This window comes from Mus caroli, unplaced genomic scaffold, assembly GCF_978045245.1.
Source record: "Mus caroli unplaced genomic scaffold, Mus_caroli_1 scaffold_1, whole genome shotgun sequence".
Taxonomy (NCBI): Eukaryota; Metazoa; Chordata; class Mammalia; order Rodentia; family Muridae; genus Mus; species Mus caroli.
The window spans coordinates 142,434,570-142,448,469 of NW_028227256.1; the positions used below are offsets into that span (position 1 = coordinate 142,434,570).

The 13,900-nt window shown below is 37.7% G+C and overlaps 1 protein-coding gene and 1 pseudogene across 1 annotated transcript; one reads left to right on the top strand and one right to left on the bottom strand.

The window, feature by feature from the left end:
• Nucleotides 1–2,482: 2,482 nt before the first annotated feature.
• On the bottom strand, nucleotides 2,483–3,495 carry LOC110298334 (L-lactate dehydrogenase A chain pseudogene; annotated as a pseudogene).
• Nucleotides 3,496–11,220: 7,725 nt separating this feature from the next.
• On the top strand, nucleotides 11,221–12,222 carry LOC110304593 (glyceraldehyde-3-phosphate dehydrogenase-like). Its single transcript, XM_085831169.1, has 2 exons — nucleotides 11,221–11,421; nucleotides 12,007–12,222. Exons 1-2 carry the CDS (start codon nucleotides 11,221–11,223, stop codon nucleotides 12,220–12,222), a joined length of 417 nt encoding a protein of 138 aa, XP_085687295.1.
• Nucleotides 12,223–13,900: the final 1,678 nt, after the last annotated feature.

Genomic DNA, 13,900 nt, shown 5'->3' on the forward strand with positions numbered 1-13,900 from the left:
CATTTCCAATGCTATCTCAAAAGTCCCCCATACCCTCTGCCCTACTTCCTTACCCACCCATTCCCATTTTTTGGCCCTGACTTAACTCTACCTCCTGTCCCATTGATTTGAATCTTTTACCTATGCTCCCCTTACTTGATTTTCTCTTTTTCTCTAACAATATTATTAGAGTAATCCATTGTTCATCTTTTGTACATGCAAGAGTGTCTAGATATAAATCTTTATGGGGAAGATTACATAGTAACAGTTTTGTGCAGGTATCCACAACTGCTATAAACTGGCATGCATAAAACCATGCTATATATCCACAGCTGCTACAAGATGATATGCCATAACATGCCATGTCCACAAGTTGGCATCTCTCAGTACTCCACTCAATCTCTTTCCAAACCCTTCTGTAGAGTGTCTTAGGATGAGGCGTTGAGGGGAGTAGTTGTAGACGACACATCAAAACTGAAGACTCACAGTTATTTATAACTAGGATCAGTTATGAGTCTCAGCAATAACCATTCCACACTGCATAAAGAAGCTTCTCTGAGCAAAGTTAGATGTAGGGAACAGAGATATAAATACTTCAATGCCATCTGACATTTAACCATTTAAGAACAACAACCACATCCACCACCACAACAACAGCTGCACTTAGAACACTAAGATTACTCATGCTTGGTAGAGTTTGAAAATGTTTTGTTTTTTCAAGTTTCTTTATACTTTTGTTCCTATCACATCTCACTTCTTTATGTTTTACTGTTAGTATCAAATTCCCTTTAAAATAAATTTATATTGACTGTATTTGGAAAAAAAATACTTTTTTGTGTTACCCACACTATGTCCATATTATTTTATGTTAATGCTATACATTTTCTCAAGGAATTAATGAATCAATATTTATAAACCAATCAACCAACTAATGAGTGAATTAATATCAGTAAATCTTTGTTCACCAATATTTAAGTTTTATTCAATCATCTTAGTTATATCAAATATATATGGCTACCAGGAGTTCATCAAGAATACCACAAGAAAATTAATATCTCTATAGTCTTCTTGATTTTAATAGTCTCATAGTACTCCTTAGAAATATTTCAAGGTATCTACAGATGACACAAAGGAATAACAATAGTGTAGAAGCGAAATAAAAATGTATTAGAAATTTCATATCTGAGATTAATTAGTTTTATACAGAGATGAAGGTCCAACTTGTGTAAAAAAACACTAGTGACTGCTCTACAAAATTGTATTGTTGGGCTTTCAATTAGTAATTAAAGTTATGACATTAGCCTGAATTTATGTATGTATTAATTCCATGCCTTATGCCACAAAAGCTTTTGTATCCCTGAAGATATCACATATTGATGTCATTGAACTTGAAGAAATTGAGCTCATGCCTAAGTAGTAACTTTTCTCATCCTGACTTGTGTTTATGATGCTGTAATTCACTATGCAAAGTTCCAGAGAAGAAAAGCCATCCTAAATATTCAGCTGCAAGCCATGTGACAATGTGTCAACTGCAACCTACCTGAAAGATACAATGACACAATAATGGCATTGATGTTGGAAGTAATTAACCAATTTGTAATTTCATTTAAGAGTCATGGAGATGAGATTCAGCACAGATCTGGTACTGATAAAATGGCCAAGAACCTAGGACTAAGAGAGGCCCATTGGACTTGCAAACTTTATATGCCCCAATATAGGGGAATGCCAGGGCCAAAAGAATGGGAATGGGTGGGTAGGGAAGTGGGGGGCGCTATGGGGGACTTTTGGGATAGTATTGGAAATGTAATTGAGGAAATTATGTAATAAAAATATTTAAAAAAAAAAAAAAAAAAAAAAAAAAAAAAAAAGAAATGGACCCTAGCAGAAAACTTACTATTGCTATGTTAAGGGAACATAGCAATAAAATGATTCCTAATACCTACAGAGAAAAACATCAGTCAAATCTCATCAGAGAAACTTCTTCAGTTGATGAAAATGATCAAAGAGCCACATTTTACTGGATAATGGTCACAGAGTGAGAAATTTTGGGGCAGGTTTAATGGGATGCAATTACCAAACTCCCTTCCTTAAGGTTCTGGGATCTATTTGCAAGACAGGACAAAGTTTGGAAAATCCAGACGTGGTTAATGTCTCTAAAGAAAGAGTTTCTTGAGGGTACAGCCAGGTTGATACACGGTTAACTTGAAAGAGAAGTACAAGTTCAAAGGAGATAACATCCCATGGAGAAGAGTAAATTAAACAAAGTCTTATCACTAACCAAGAAGTCATTTGCAACTGATACCTTGTACAAAAAAGAAAATCAGTGTTCCCCAAAGCAGTGACACTGAATGTATCAACTGAACTCCAGGACAGGCACTATGCCCAGCTACAGATGCTTAACACCAAACAGACTCAGTACACTTGCATGCCTTGAGAAGTGTGTGGTCTCCATACAAGCGCTGCTACAGCCTGGACAGTAAAGTGCTAGGACACTGGGAAAACTTTAGGATTGCAGCTCCTTCTGGGTTTCCCAGAGGGTATCTGCAATCTTCTTCAGGAGGCCCTCTTCCTCAGCAGTCAGTGTCACCTTTACAACATCTGAGATTTCATTTTGTCCCAGGATACATGCAACACTGAGGAAAACATCATCACTGATCCCATTGAGACATTTGATCATGGTGGAAACAGGATGCATCCACCTAAGGTTCTCATTTTGGTCGCAGCCAAGTCTGCCATAGAAAGGCCAATGGCCCAGGATGTGTCACCTTTCAGCTTGATCACCTCCTACACACTGTCAACCACTTGCTTGTGAACCTCCTTCCACTCTCCTTGTCTGCATAAGTGCCCGGTTCTGGGTTCAGAGACTTCAAGGAGATGCTGGCAAATGTTCACACCACTGCACACAGGCACACTGGAGTAGCCAGGTTCTCCCAGGACCCATCCGTGACAGCTCAGCAGGTGAACCCCCAGCCTTTCTCTCATTAGGTAATGGAACCAAGCTGAATCCAGAGTGCAACTTTCAATAACTCAGCTTTTGGGAAAGCAACTGATTTTCCAAGCCACGTAGGTCAATATATCCACTGGATTCAAGACAATAAGAAGCTTGCAGTGTGGACTGTACTTCATAATGTCCGGAATGATGAACTTGAAGAGATTCACGTTTCACTGGACCAGGTTGAGTCGGATCTCTCCCTCTTGCTGATGGCCCCTGTTGTGATGACGACCAGCTTGGAGTTTGCAGTTACATAATTGTCTTTGCTAAAGACTAGTTTCGGTGTTTTAAGGAAAAAGTCTGCCATGCTGGAGATCCTTCATCTCTCCCTTTAGCTTGTCTTCCATGACTTCAGCAAGGTCAAGCTCATCTGCCAAATCCTTCCATAAGATACTGATGACACAAGCCATGCCAACAGCACCAACCCCAGCAACTGAAATCTTGTTCTGGGGAACCTGTTCTTCCTTAAGAAGATTCACAATCATCTGGTCCTTGAAGATTGCCATTTTGGACTTTGAATCTTTTGAGACCACTAGCATACGATGCGGGGCGATGGGCAAGCATCAGGAGCATGGCCTCAGCTCGGCAACTGTGGCTCCAGCACCAATGGATAAAAGTCTTATTTAGCTCCTAGTTTGAAGTTATAGTGTTACCATCCATCATAACTGGGAAATCGGGGCATCAGTAGCTTGTGGGAGCTTTTAACATTGAGCCCCAGTAAAGTACAGAGAACAATGTACTGATGCTAGTATTCATCTGACTTTTTCCTCATTCAGTACAATCTTCCATGCCCTTTGTGAGATCAGGAAAGAGCTTTGTGGTCTCACAAAGAGCATGCAGAAATGCACATCTACGTTCTGTTAATTGAAACATTACTTTTATTCTGTGTTTGTGATTTATGTGTAAGTAAACATGTGATGCAATGCACGCATGTGTATGTAGGAAAAGTGGTGGAGTCAGTTCTTTCTGTCCACCTTCATATGGGTTCCAGGAACTGAAGTGAAGTTCTCTTGCTTGGATGGAAAGTGCCTTTACCCACTGAGACATCTCCTCTCCCCAGAACAATATTATTTATATTAGAGAAATTCTATGTTTTGTAAAAATATATACAAGGTTAAATTAAGTGTACCAATGTTATGTGAGGACACAATAAGAATTATTTCATTATGCTCCTGAGATACAGTATCTCCGACTTCCAAGATTTACTCACTATGCACATTTGAACAACATTATTTATTAGCTAATTTTCAGAACTTTTAAGTGCACAATGGTAGTATAATAAGAACAGATTTATATGAACCTATACATATCATGATTATTTACTCCTATATTTTAAAATGTATACTTTTGAAAAATTATGCTTTAATTTAAAACTTCATAGAACTTGAACATATACATACTTCACCTTACCAGAGTGTACACATGTTTTTATATAATTTTCTATAAGTATATAAGTATTTGAAAATTTATTTAGTATTTGAGAATCAGAGACTTATAACCATACCAATGTATGTCTGTATAAGAGACGAAAATTTCTTAAAGAAAAAGCTTATTGTGAGACTGGAGAGATATCTTAAAACTTAATATCCTTCTTTTGCTCTTCCAAAAGACTTGAGATTGTACGTAGTACTCAATATGAGTTCCTAACAATCACCTGTTATTCCATAACCATAAAATTGAACACTCTCTTCTATACTCAATGTGGAGGCACTAGCATGCATGTATCACATGCAAACACACACACACACACACACACACACACACACACACACAGGAATATATAATTAAATGAATATGGAAAACTTTCTGGGTATTTAGTTTTATTAATATGAATATCCACACTACAAAAAGAAAGTTTATAGAAACTGTAGCAAATAAACATCAGTCATAATAGATGAAAATAGAAGAATAGAAAAAAATGAGAAGAAAGAGAGCAGCCATTTCCTTAAAACAAGAGGGTTTGCTGTCATCTTCCTCTTCCTATTGGCAGCATCTGGAATAAGTTAGACTTCCTCCCAACGTGCATAGATGGCAGAAGCAAAGTATGGGAACCCACATACCTTTATACACGCAGAATTTTTCAAAAGCACAACTCCAGGTAAGATTAACAGATAGTGGTAATAAAAAGCCAAGATATAAGAATGCTTTTATTAACTCTCAGATTAAAATAAAGTTCACGACACAGAATATAGTACTATCTTAAATAGAAACAATCTTGTTAAAAATCACAATGAAATTATCCTTCCTAAAAATATTTGTGAATTACCATAGGAAAATACATCAATGTGTATAACAGAACCGTGGCTTAAATCTCTATCCAATTGTGAAACCATGAAAAACTTCATTGTAATATTGCTCTTCCTCAATATCATGAACTTCAATTAACTCCTGGAAGAATATTTTTCTTTTAAAATGACTTTCTGCATGCTTGCTAATTTATAAAAGTATAGAAAAAATGATTACTATTTCCCTAATCAAGTCACTGCCCAAACTCACCTCAATATCTTCTGAATATGCCCACTCCCAAGTTCATGCTTTTTACAATTTTTTTCATTTTTTATTAGAATTTTCTTCATTTACATTTCACATGTCATCCTGAAAGTACCCTATACCCTTCCCCCACCCTGCTCCCCAACCCACACATTCCTGCCTCCTGGCCCTAGCATTCGCCTGTATCAGGGCAAATGATCTTAGCAAGACCATTAATGCTGTCCATTTGTGCATGGGTGTTGAACCATCTACTGAAGCATGGGAAACCTGCTGGTTTTTAACACCTTCAAAAGGAGAATCTCTGAACGTTCCATGAACATCTATACAATAGAAAACTAAGGGGAAAAAAGTGAAAGTAGTGAAGATGACTCAACAAACTATCAGAAAGTTGGGGAAATTAGTGTGTTTTGAAGAAAATTGGTAGTATCAGATCATTTTACTAGTAAAGAAGACATGGATAAAATCCCATTAAGAATGTAGTTTGTATATATTTATTTCTGTACTTTTAAATTTTTTCCTGTACTTTTTTTTTTACCTATATCAAGACAGTAATTCCCATAATATATAAACACTTATAAGAAGACTCTTTAATTTCAAATTTATAATGTTGATCATTTCCTGTGCCTCCATTAAGGAAAAGACAAGGTACAGTGGATAGATGAAATATTGTCCACACATATGAAAATAGAATTGTCTCCAACATATAATGAATTCTTAGAGCACCATAATTCACAAAACATGAAAATAATAGACAGAATACTTGAATAGATATTTCACTAAAATAACTTTATAAAAATCTATAAAGCCATGAAAATAAGTTCCAAATGTTATTCACCATAGAAACATTGAATTGCTGGAGTGGATGTGATGAAGGAATTATGTCACTGGGGTGGTCTTTGAGGTTTCAAATGCTCAAACCAGGCCCAGTGTCTCTCTCTCTTCTTCCTGCCTACTGATCCAGATGTGGACATTTTGGTTTCTTCTCCAGTAGGATGATTTAATTTGTGCCACCATATTTCCCCTCATGATGATAGTGGGCTAAACCTCTGAATCTGTACACAAGCCTCAATGAAATATTGTTCTTTATAACAGTTTCTGTGGTCATGGTTTATCTTCACATTAATAGAAAACCTAAGACAGTAATTTAGATGTGATATGCACTTGCTAACATTTTTTTCTGCATTTTTAGAATGAAAACAGGTAATAACAATAATCTTCCCCCATTAATACTCTTTGATTAAAACAAAACAGAATCTCTACTGGTTTTATATTTGAATTTATTATGTTTTTTTGCATGTATATGCTTATATAAATATTATTTTTATATTAGTTTTTATAATGTAATTATAATTTTATAATACTAATAACTTATGTCATATGTTACAACATTAAAATTCAGATAGAATTTTGTATACTTTTAGTGATGGACTAATACTTAAAGAAATAAAAAATATGTATTATTTCATTATCATAAACATATTCTAGTACATGAAATATTGTAAGTTATACTAGGTAAAAATATCCTAACTTTCCTCCTTTATGCCATGCTATAGAAAATTTCAGGATTTACACTATGCAGATTATAGATCTTATTCATATATGTATGATCCTAAATAAGCTCAGAAGAATATTATTCAAAACCAGTCACGCAAATGTTCTCTGTGATTGTGGCAGCATTTCCTCCAAATTTTCTTTTTATAGGTTATCATTACCTGTTGAACACTTTTTTCCTTTGCTCTCTATTGTTCAGTTCTGTGTTGCTTTATTTTTTGTTTATTTGCTTGTTTGCTTTTGTTTTGGATTTGATCTATAAACCATAATATCTCATTTTGAATGTAAGCACTGACAGATGTTTACCTGACATTTTGGGAACTGAGAAATTTAATTAAGTCAAAGGAGAAACACATATTTCTCAACTTAGAGTAAAAATGTCATTAGCTAGGAAATTCCCTTTGATGAGGAACATGCCCAAGGTCACAATAACATTGACTGATACCCAAAATGAGGAACCATTGCTCTGTTGCACAGATCTTCAAACATACAGGACTGATGAGACACTTACAACACTTATAATTTAACAGTTCCTGGTGTTAAATTGACTTGGTATTACCTATAAATAAATTTCTACCACTTTAGATAACATTAATACAGGTTTCCTACAAAGAGAAGATGAACATATAAATTTTGAACTGTGTAATAAATTGAATTATATACCTTGAGTTTTGATATTAAATACTTTTTTTTTCACTTTTAAATTAGGTATTTTCCTCATTTACATTTCCAATGCTATCCCAAAAGTCCCCCATACCCACCCACCCCCCACTCCCTTACCCACCCACTCCCCCTTTTTGGCCCTGGCGTTCCCCTGTACTGGGGCATATAAAGTTTGCAAGTCCTATGGGCCTCTCTTTCCAGTGATGGCCAAATAGGCCATCTTTTGATACATATGCAGCTAGAGACAAGAGCTCCGGGATACTGGTTAGTTCATATTGTTGTTCCACTATAGGGTTGCAGTTCCCTTTAGTTCATTGGGTGCTTTCTCTAGCTCCTCCAATAGGGGCCCTGTGATCCATTCAATAGTGACTGTGAGCATCCACTTCTGTGTTTGCTAGGCCCTGGCATAGTCTCACAAGAGACAGCTATATCTGGGTCCTTTCAGCAAAATCTTGCTAGTGTATGCAATGGTGTCAGCGTTTGGAAGCTGATCATGTGATGGATCCCTGGATATGGCAATCACTAGATGGTCCATTCTTTTGTCACAGCTCCAAATTTTGTCTCTGTAACTCCTTCCATGGGTGTTTTGTTCCCAATTCTAAGAAGGGGCAAAGTGTCCCTTATGTTTACCTTTCGCCATCTGGTAATCTGTGGAGTTAGTTGTTATAGTTGTCTCTGTTTAGAGATTGTTCTTCTGGTGATTCTGTTACCGTCTATCAACAGACCTGGGAAACAGGCTCTCTCCTCTGAGTTTCAGTGGTCAGAGCACTCACTGCTGGCAAGCTCTCCTCTTACAGGGAAGGTGCACAGATATCTGGCGTTTGGACCTCCTCCTGGCCGAAGATGAAGGCCCAAAACAGGACCTTTCCGAGAAGCTGTGTTGCTTTGGCAGGTCACAGAAGCTGTCAGCTTCTGTGGTGCACACTCTCACCTGTGCAGACTAAGTTCCTAAGTTCCACGGAGTCCCGGAACCAATATTAAATACTTTTAACTACTAAAAAACAAATGAAGCAATTTATCTTCCAGAAAAACATATGGGTTTTTAAAATGATAGTAGCAATAAAAGTGTAATGATACCAAACTCCAGATACCTGTGCATTTTAGGAAATGCTAACATTCATCATGTTAGGAAAAACAAAGAACTTAATCAAATCAGGTCATTCCCAGAGTTATACAAAGTGATCTAGAGCACTAAAAGTGGCAAACATTCAAAAATACATTTCAAAAGCACTCAAACAATAACTGAACCAGCACTGAGTAAATTGATAATCACATTTTATAGATTACATCTATTTTGTACTTGTTGGATTTGATTGTAAAATATACTGTGCATTGTGGTTTTATGAAAATAATGGTCTTTAGATTTATTTTTGTCTGTCATTATTGACTCTTATTATTAGGATGGTGCTATTCTGTTAAGATATGACTAGAATTCTTTCTCCATTGTTATATTAAAGATATAATCATCCTGTCATATACTTTATTCCATAAACATTAAGTAGAATTCACCAGTTAAACTATATGGAGCTTATATTAGTTTATTTCCCAACATTATAACCTGAAGCCAGATACCATGTATTAAAATAAGGATTATGGGATTTACAATCTGGTGGCAGACAGCCAAGGGTGTATTAGATCAATCTTTCTGGCCTCTGGCACAAAACTGATAAAAGAAAGAACCAATGGACACTAACTGGAATTCTCAAAGTACTACGTTATTCTGCTCTAAAAGATATACTACACAATCTAATTATCATGTAGTGTCAGTCACCTAATGATGATCTTAGCATCTCAATCTGAATATTAAGTCCAACAACTGTAATCTTAGAGTTTGGGAGGTTAAGCCAGGGATGTTTTGAGGTTGAGATGAGCCACAGCTCTACAATGATTCAAGTATAGACTCAGCTAAATACTGACATGAGTTTCAGAGTGGGCACATAATTACACTGTATCTGAAGTTGATATTCTACACTATGGAAGATTTAGGAGTTTTCTTTAACTATAAAAAGAATATTACCTATTGATTAAATTTTCTTAATAAAAATTCTATAATGAATCATCAATTTTTTCCTAAATGATTTTATGTTTGTTTTAAAATTTAAATACTATGGTATGTATGTGGACACAGAGTTATAGGGTTTTCTTTTTTTAATTTTTAATATTTTTTATTACGTATTTTCCTCAATTACATTTCCAATGCTATCCCAAAAGTCCCCCATACCCCCCCCACTTCCCTACCCACCCATTCCCATTCTTTTGGCCCTGGCACTCCCCTGTATTGGGGCATATAAAGTTTGCAAGTCCAATGGGCCTCTCTTTCCAGTGATGGCCGACTAGGCCATCTTTCGATACATATGCAGCTAGAGACAAGAGCTCCGGGGTACTGGTTAGTTCATCATGTTGTTCCCCCTATAGGGTTGCAGATCCCTTTAACTCCTTGGGTACTTTCTCTAGCTTCTCCATTGGGAGCCCTGTGATCCATCCAATAGCTGACTGTGAGCATCCACTTCTGTGTTTGTTAGGCCCCGGCATAGTCTCACAAGAGACAGCTATATCTGGGTCCTTTCAGCAAAATCTTGCTAGTGTATGCAATGGTGTCAGCGTTTGGAAGCTGATTATGGGATGGATCCTTGGATATGGCAGTCTCTAGATGGTCCATCCTTTCATCACAGCTCCAAACTTTGTCTCTGTAACTCCTTCCATGGGTGTTTTGTTCCCAATTCTAAGAAGGGGCATAGTGTCCACACTTTGGTCTAGGGTTTTCTTTCCTTGAGTTCCCTTGAATTACAATGATTCATCTATCATTTTAAAGGCTCGAAGTCTATATAAATATAGATAGATGAATATATGTGTGTATATTTATTTTGATTTTTCTAATCATATGCTATTTTATATGCTGTAATATAAATATATATTTGATGAATATTCAAGCTATTATAGTAACTCGTTCCAATAAATACCTAGAAAACAAAGTATCCTATAAATAACTCACCTTATAAACAAGCATATAAATAGATATTTCCTCAAGAAATCATACAACTGACAGACATCAAAAGCTGTTCTCTCCAACAAATCATTAGAGAAATATTATTCAAAATTACAAACTATCATCTCACCTCTTTTAGAGTCTTGATTATTAAAAATACCATAGATAGTGATTTTTCAAAATTGGAATATGGAGCAAAAAGGAGTCCTACTATATTGCTGGAAATAGGAAGTAGAATTATCACTATGGAAATGAATAGAGAAGATAGCTTGAAAAACAAAGCCAGGACAGTCAGATGCTGCAACAATTTCTCTTGAATCTGTATATTTAAAACATTAATTCAGTGCCCAAGTCAATTATTTTGTTCTCATATTGAGAGCAATATTATTTACAATAGCCAGGATATAAAAAAACCACTTAAGTGTCCGTTGACAGATGAATGGGTAAAGAAACTGTAGTACAATAGATGCAATAGAATAGAGTATGGGCTCTCTGCTCCTCCCTTTTCCAGAGACAGTGGCATTTTCTTGTGCAGTGCCAGCCTCATCCCATAGACAAAATGGTGAAGGTCGGTGTGAACGGATATGGCCATATTGGGCGCCTGGTTATCAGGGCTGCCATCTGCTCTACACTTGACATAGTGGAGATTGTTGCCACCAATGACCCCTCCATAGACCTTAACTACATGGTCTACATGTTCCAGTATGACTCCACCCATGGCAAATTCAACAGCACAGTCAAGACTGAGAATGGGAAGTTTGTCATCGACAAGGAAGCCTATCACCATCTTCCAGGAGCGAGACCATGCTAACATCAAATGTGGTGAGGCCGGTGCTGAGTATGTCGAGAAGTCTACTGGCATCTTCACCACCATGGAGAAGGCGAGGGCCCACTTGAAGACTGGAGCCCAAATGATCATTATCTCTGTCCCTTCTGCCAATGTTTGTTATGGGTGTGAACCATGAGAAATATGACAACTCACTCAAGATTGTTGGCAATGCATCCTCCACCAACAACTGCTTAATTCCCCCTGGCCAAGGTCATCCATGACAACTTTGTCATCGTGGAAGGACTCATGACCACGGTTCATGCCATCACAGCCACTCAGAAGACTGTGGATGGCCCCTCTGGAAAGCTGTGGCGTGATGGCCATGGAGCTGCCCAGAACATCATCCCTGCCTCCATTGGTGTTGCCAAGGCTGTGGGCAAGGTCATCCCAGAGCTCTATAGGAAGCTCACTGGCATGGCCTTCTATGTTTGTACCCCTAATATATCCATTGTGGATCTGACATGCCTCCTGGAGAAACCTGCCAAATATGAAGACATCAAGAAGGTGGTGAAGCAGGCATCTGAGGACCCACTGAAGGGCATTCTGGGCTACACTGAGGACCAGGTTGTCTCCTGCAACTTCAGCAGCAACCCTCACTCTTCCACCTTTGATGCTGGGGCTGGCATTGCTCTCAATGACAACTTTGTGAAGCTTACTTCCTGTTATGACAATGAATATGGCTACAGCAACAGGGTGGTGGACCTCATGGCCTACATGGCCTCCAAGGAGTAAGAAACAATAGACCACCCACCCCAGCAAGGACAATGACAGCAAGAGAGAGACCCTCGGTTGCTTTGGAGTCCTTATCCCAACTCGGCCCCGAACATTGACCATCTCCCTAACAATTTCCATCCTAAACCCCCATCAACAGGAGGGGCCTAAAGAGCTCTCTGTACTCTCTTGAATACCATCAATAAAGTTTGTTGCACACCCCCCAAAAGAATAGAGTATGATTCCACTTTTAAATACTTGCCATGTGAAAGAAAATGGAAAGAGTAGGAGGATCCTGTTCTAAAAGAGTCAGATGCTAAAAGAAAAATATAGTGTGATATCCTTTATATGTAGAATCTAAAAGTAGTCCAAAAAATTGAAACTTGGGTGACAAAAATAATGTCTTCTAGGAAAGAGACTGGGAAAATGAGAAAGCTAAATGTAGAGGTGTAGGTCAAGAGGCACAAACTTGTATGTGTGCAGCACAAACAAGTCTAGAGGTCAATGAAACATATGACTACTGTTACTACAGCTGTATGTTTATATATCTTTTATTTTATTTATTATTTTTTAAATTTTGTTTCATAGTCCAGTCATTATCCCCATCCACATATGCTCTCCAACTGTTCCTCATTCCATTCCTTCTCCCCTGTCTCCAAGAGTATGTTCCCACCCACACCCACTCCCACTAAACCAGACCTCCCCACTACCTGGGGCCTCAAGTGTCTCTAGTGTTAGGTGCTGCTTCTCTCACTGAGGTCAGACCTGGCAGTCCTCTGCTATTTATGTTTCAGGGGTCTCATATCAGCTAGTATATGCTGCCTGGTTGGTATGTCAGTGACTGAGAGATCTCAGGGGTCCAGGTTAGTTGAAGTAGCTGGTCTTCCTATGGGGTCACACTCCTTTTTACCTTTTTGCAATATTTCCCTAATTCAACCACAGGGGGTTTCTGGCTTCTGTACATTGGTTGGATGTAGATGTCTGCAGTTGACTCTTCATCTGCTTGTTTGGCCCCGTCAGAGGGCAGCCATGCTGGGCCTCTGTCTGTAAGCACACCATAACATCCATAATAGTGTCAGGCCTTAGAGCCTTCCCCTTGGGATGGATCCCTATTTGGGCTTGTCACTGAATCTTCTTTCCCTCAGATTTTTCTCCATTTTTGTCCCTGTACTTCTTTTAGATAGGGACAGTTCTGGGTTAGTGTTTCTGACTGTGGAAGCCCCATCCCTCAACTTGATGCCCTGTCTTTTTACTAGAGATAAGCTTTACAATTTACCTCTTCCTACCTTTGGGCATTTCATGTAAGGTCCTTCCCTTTGAGTCCTGAGCATCTCTGACCTCCCAGATCTCTGGTACATTCTAGAGGGTCCCCAAACCTCTTACCTCCTGATGTTGTCTGTTTCCCTTCTTCTGCTGGCTCTCTGGACTTCACTCCTGCTCCTCTCAAATACCAAAAAGTAGATTTTTACCTTCTCTTCCCATCAACAAAGCAGAGAGTGCTAAGAATTTTATGTCTATTTACATTGTGCTAATAATCATTTTATAAAACTTAAATACATACCAAAATAATTAAAATAAGATTTAAAAACATTAAATTAAAACTTGTAGCTTCACAGTACTTATTCTTTTTTAAAATAACCTTCCATTGTGTAGTAGGAATGATAACAATTTGGTGAGAATACCATCTAGTTCATTTTAA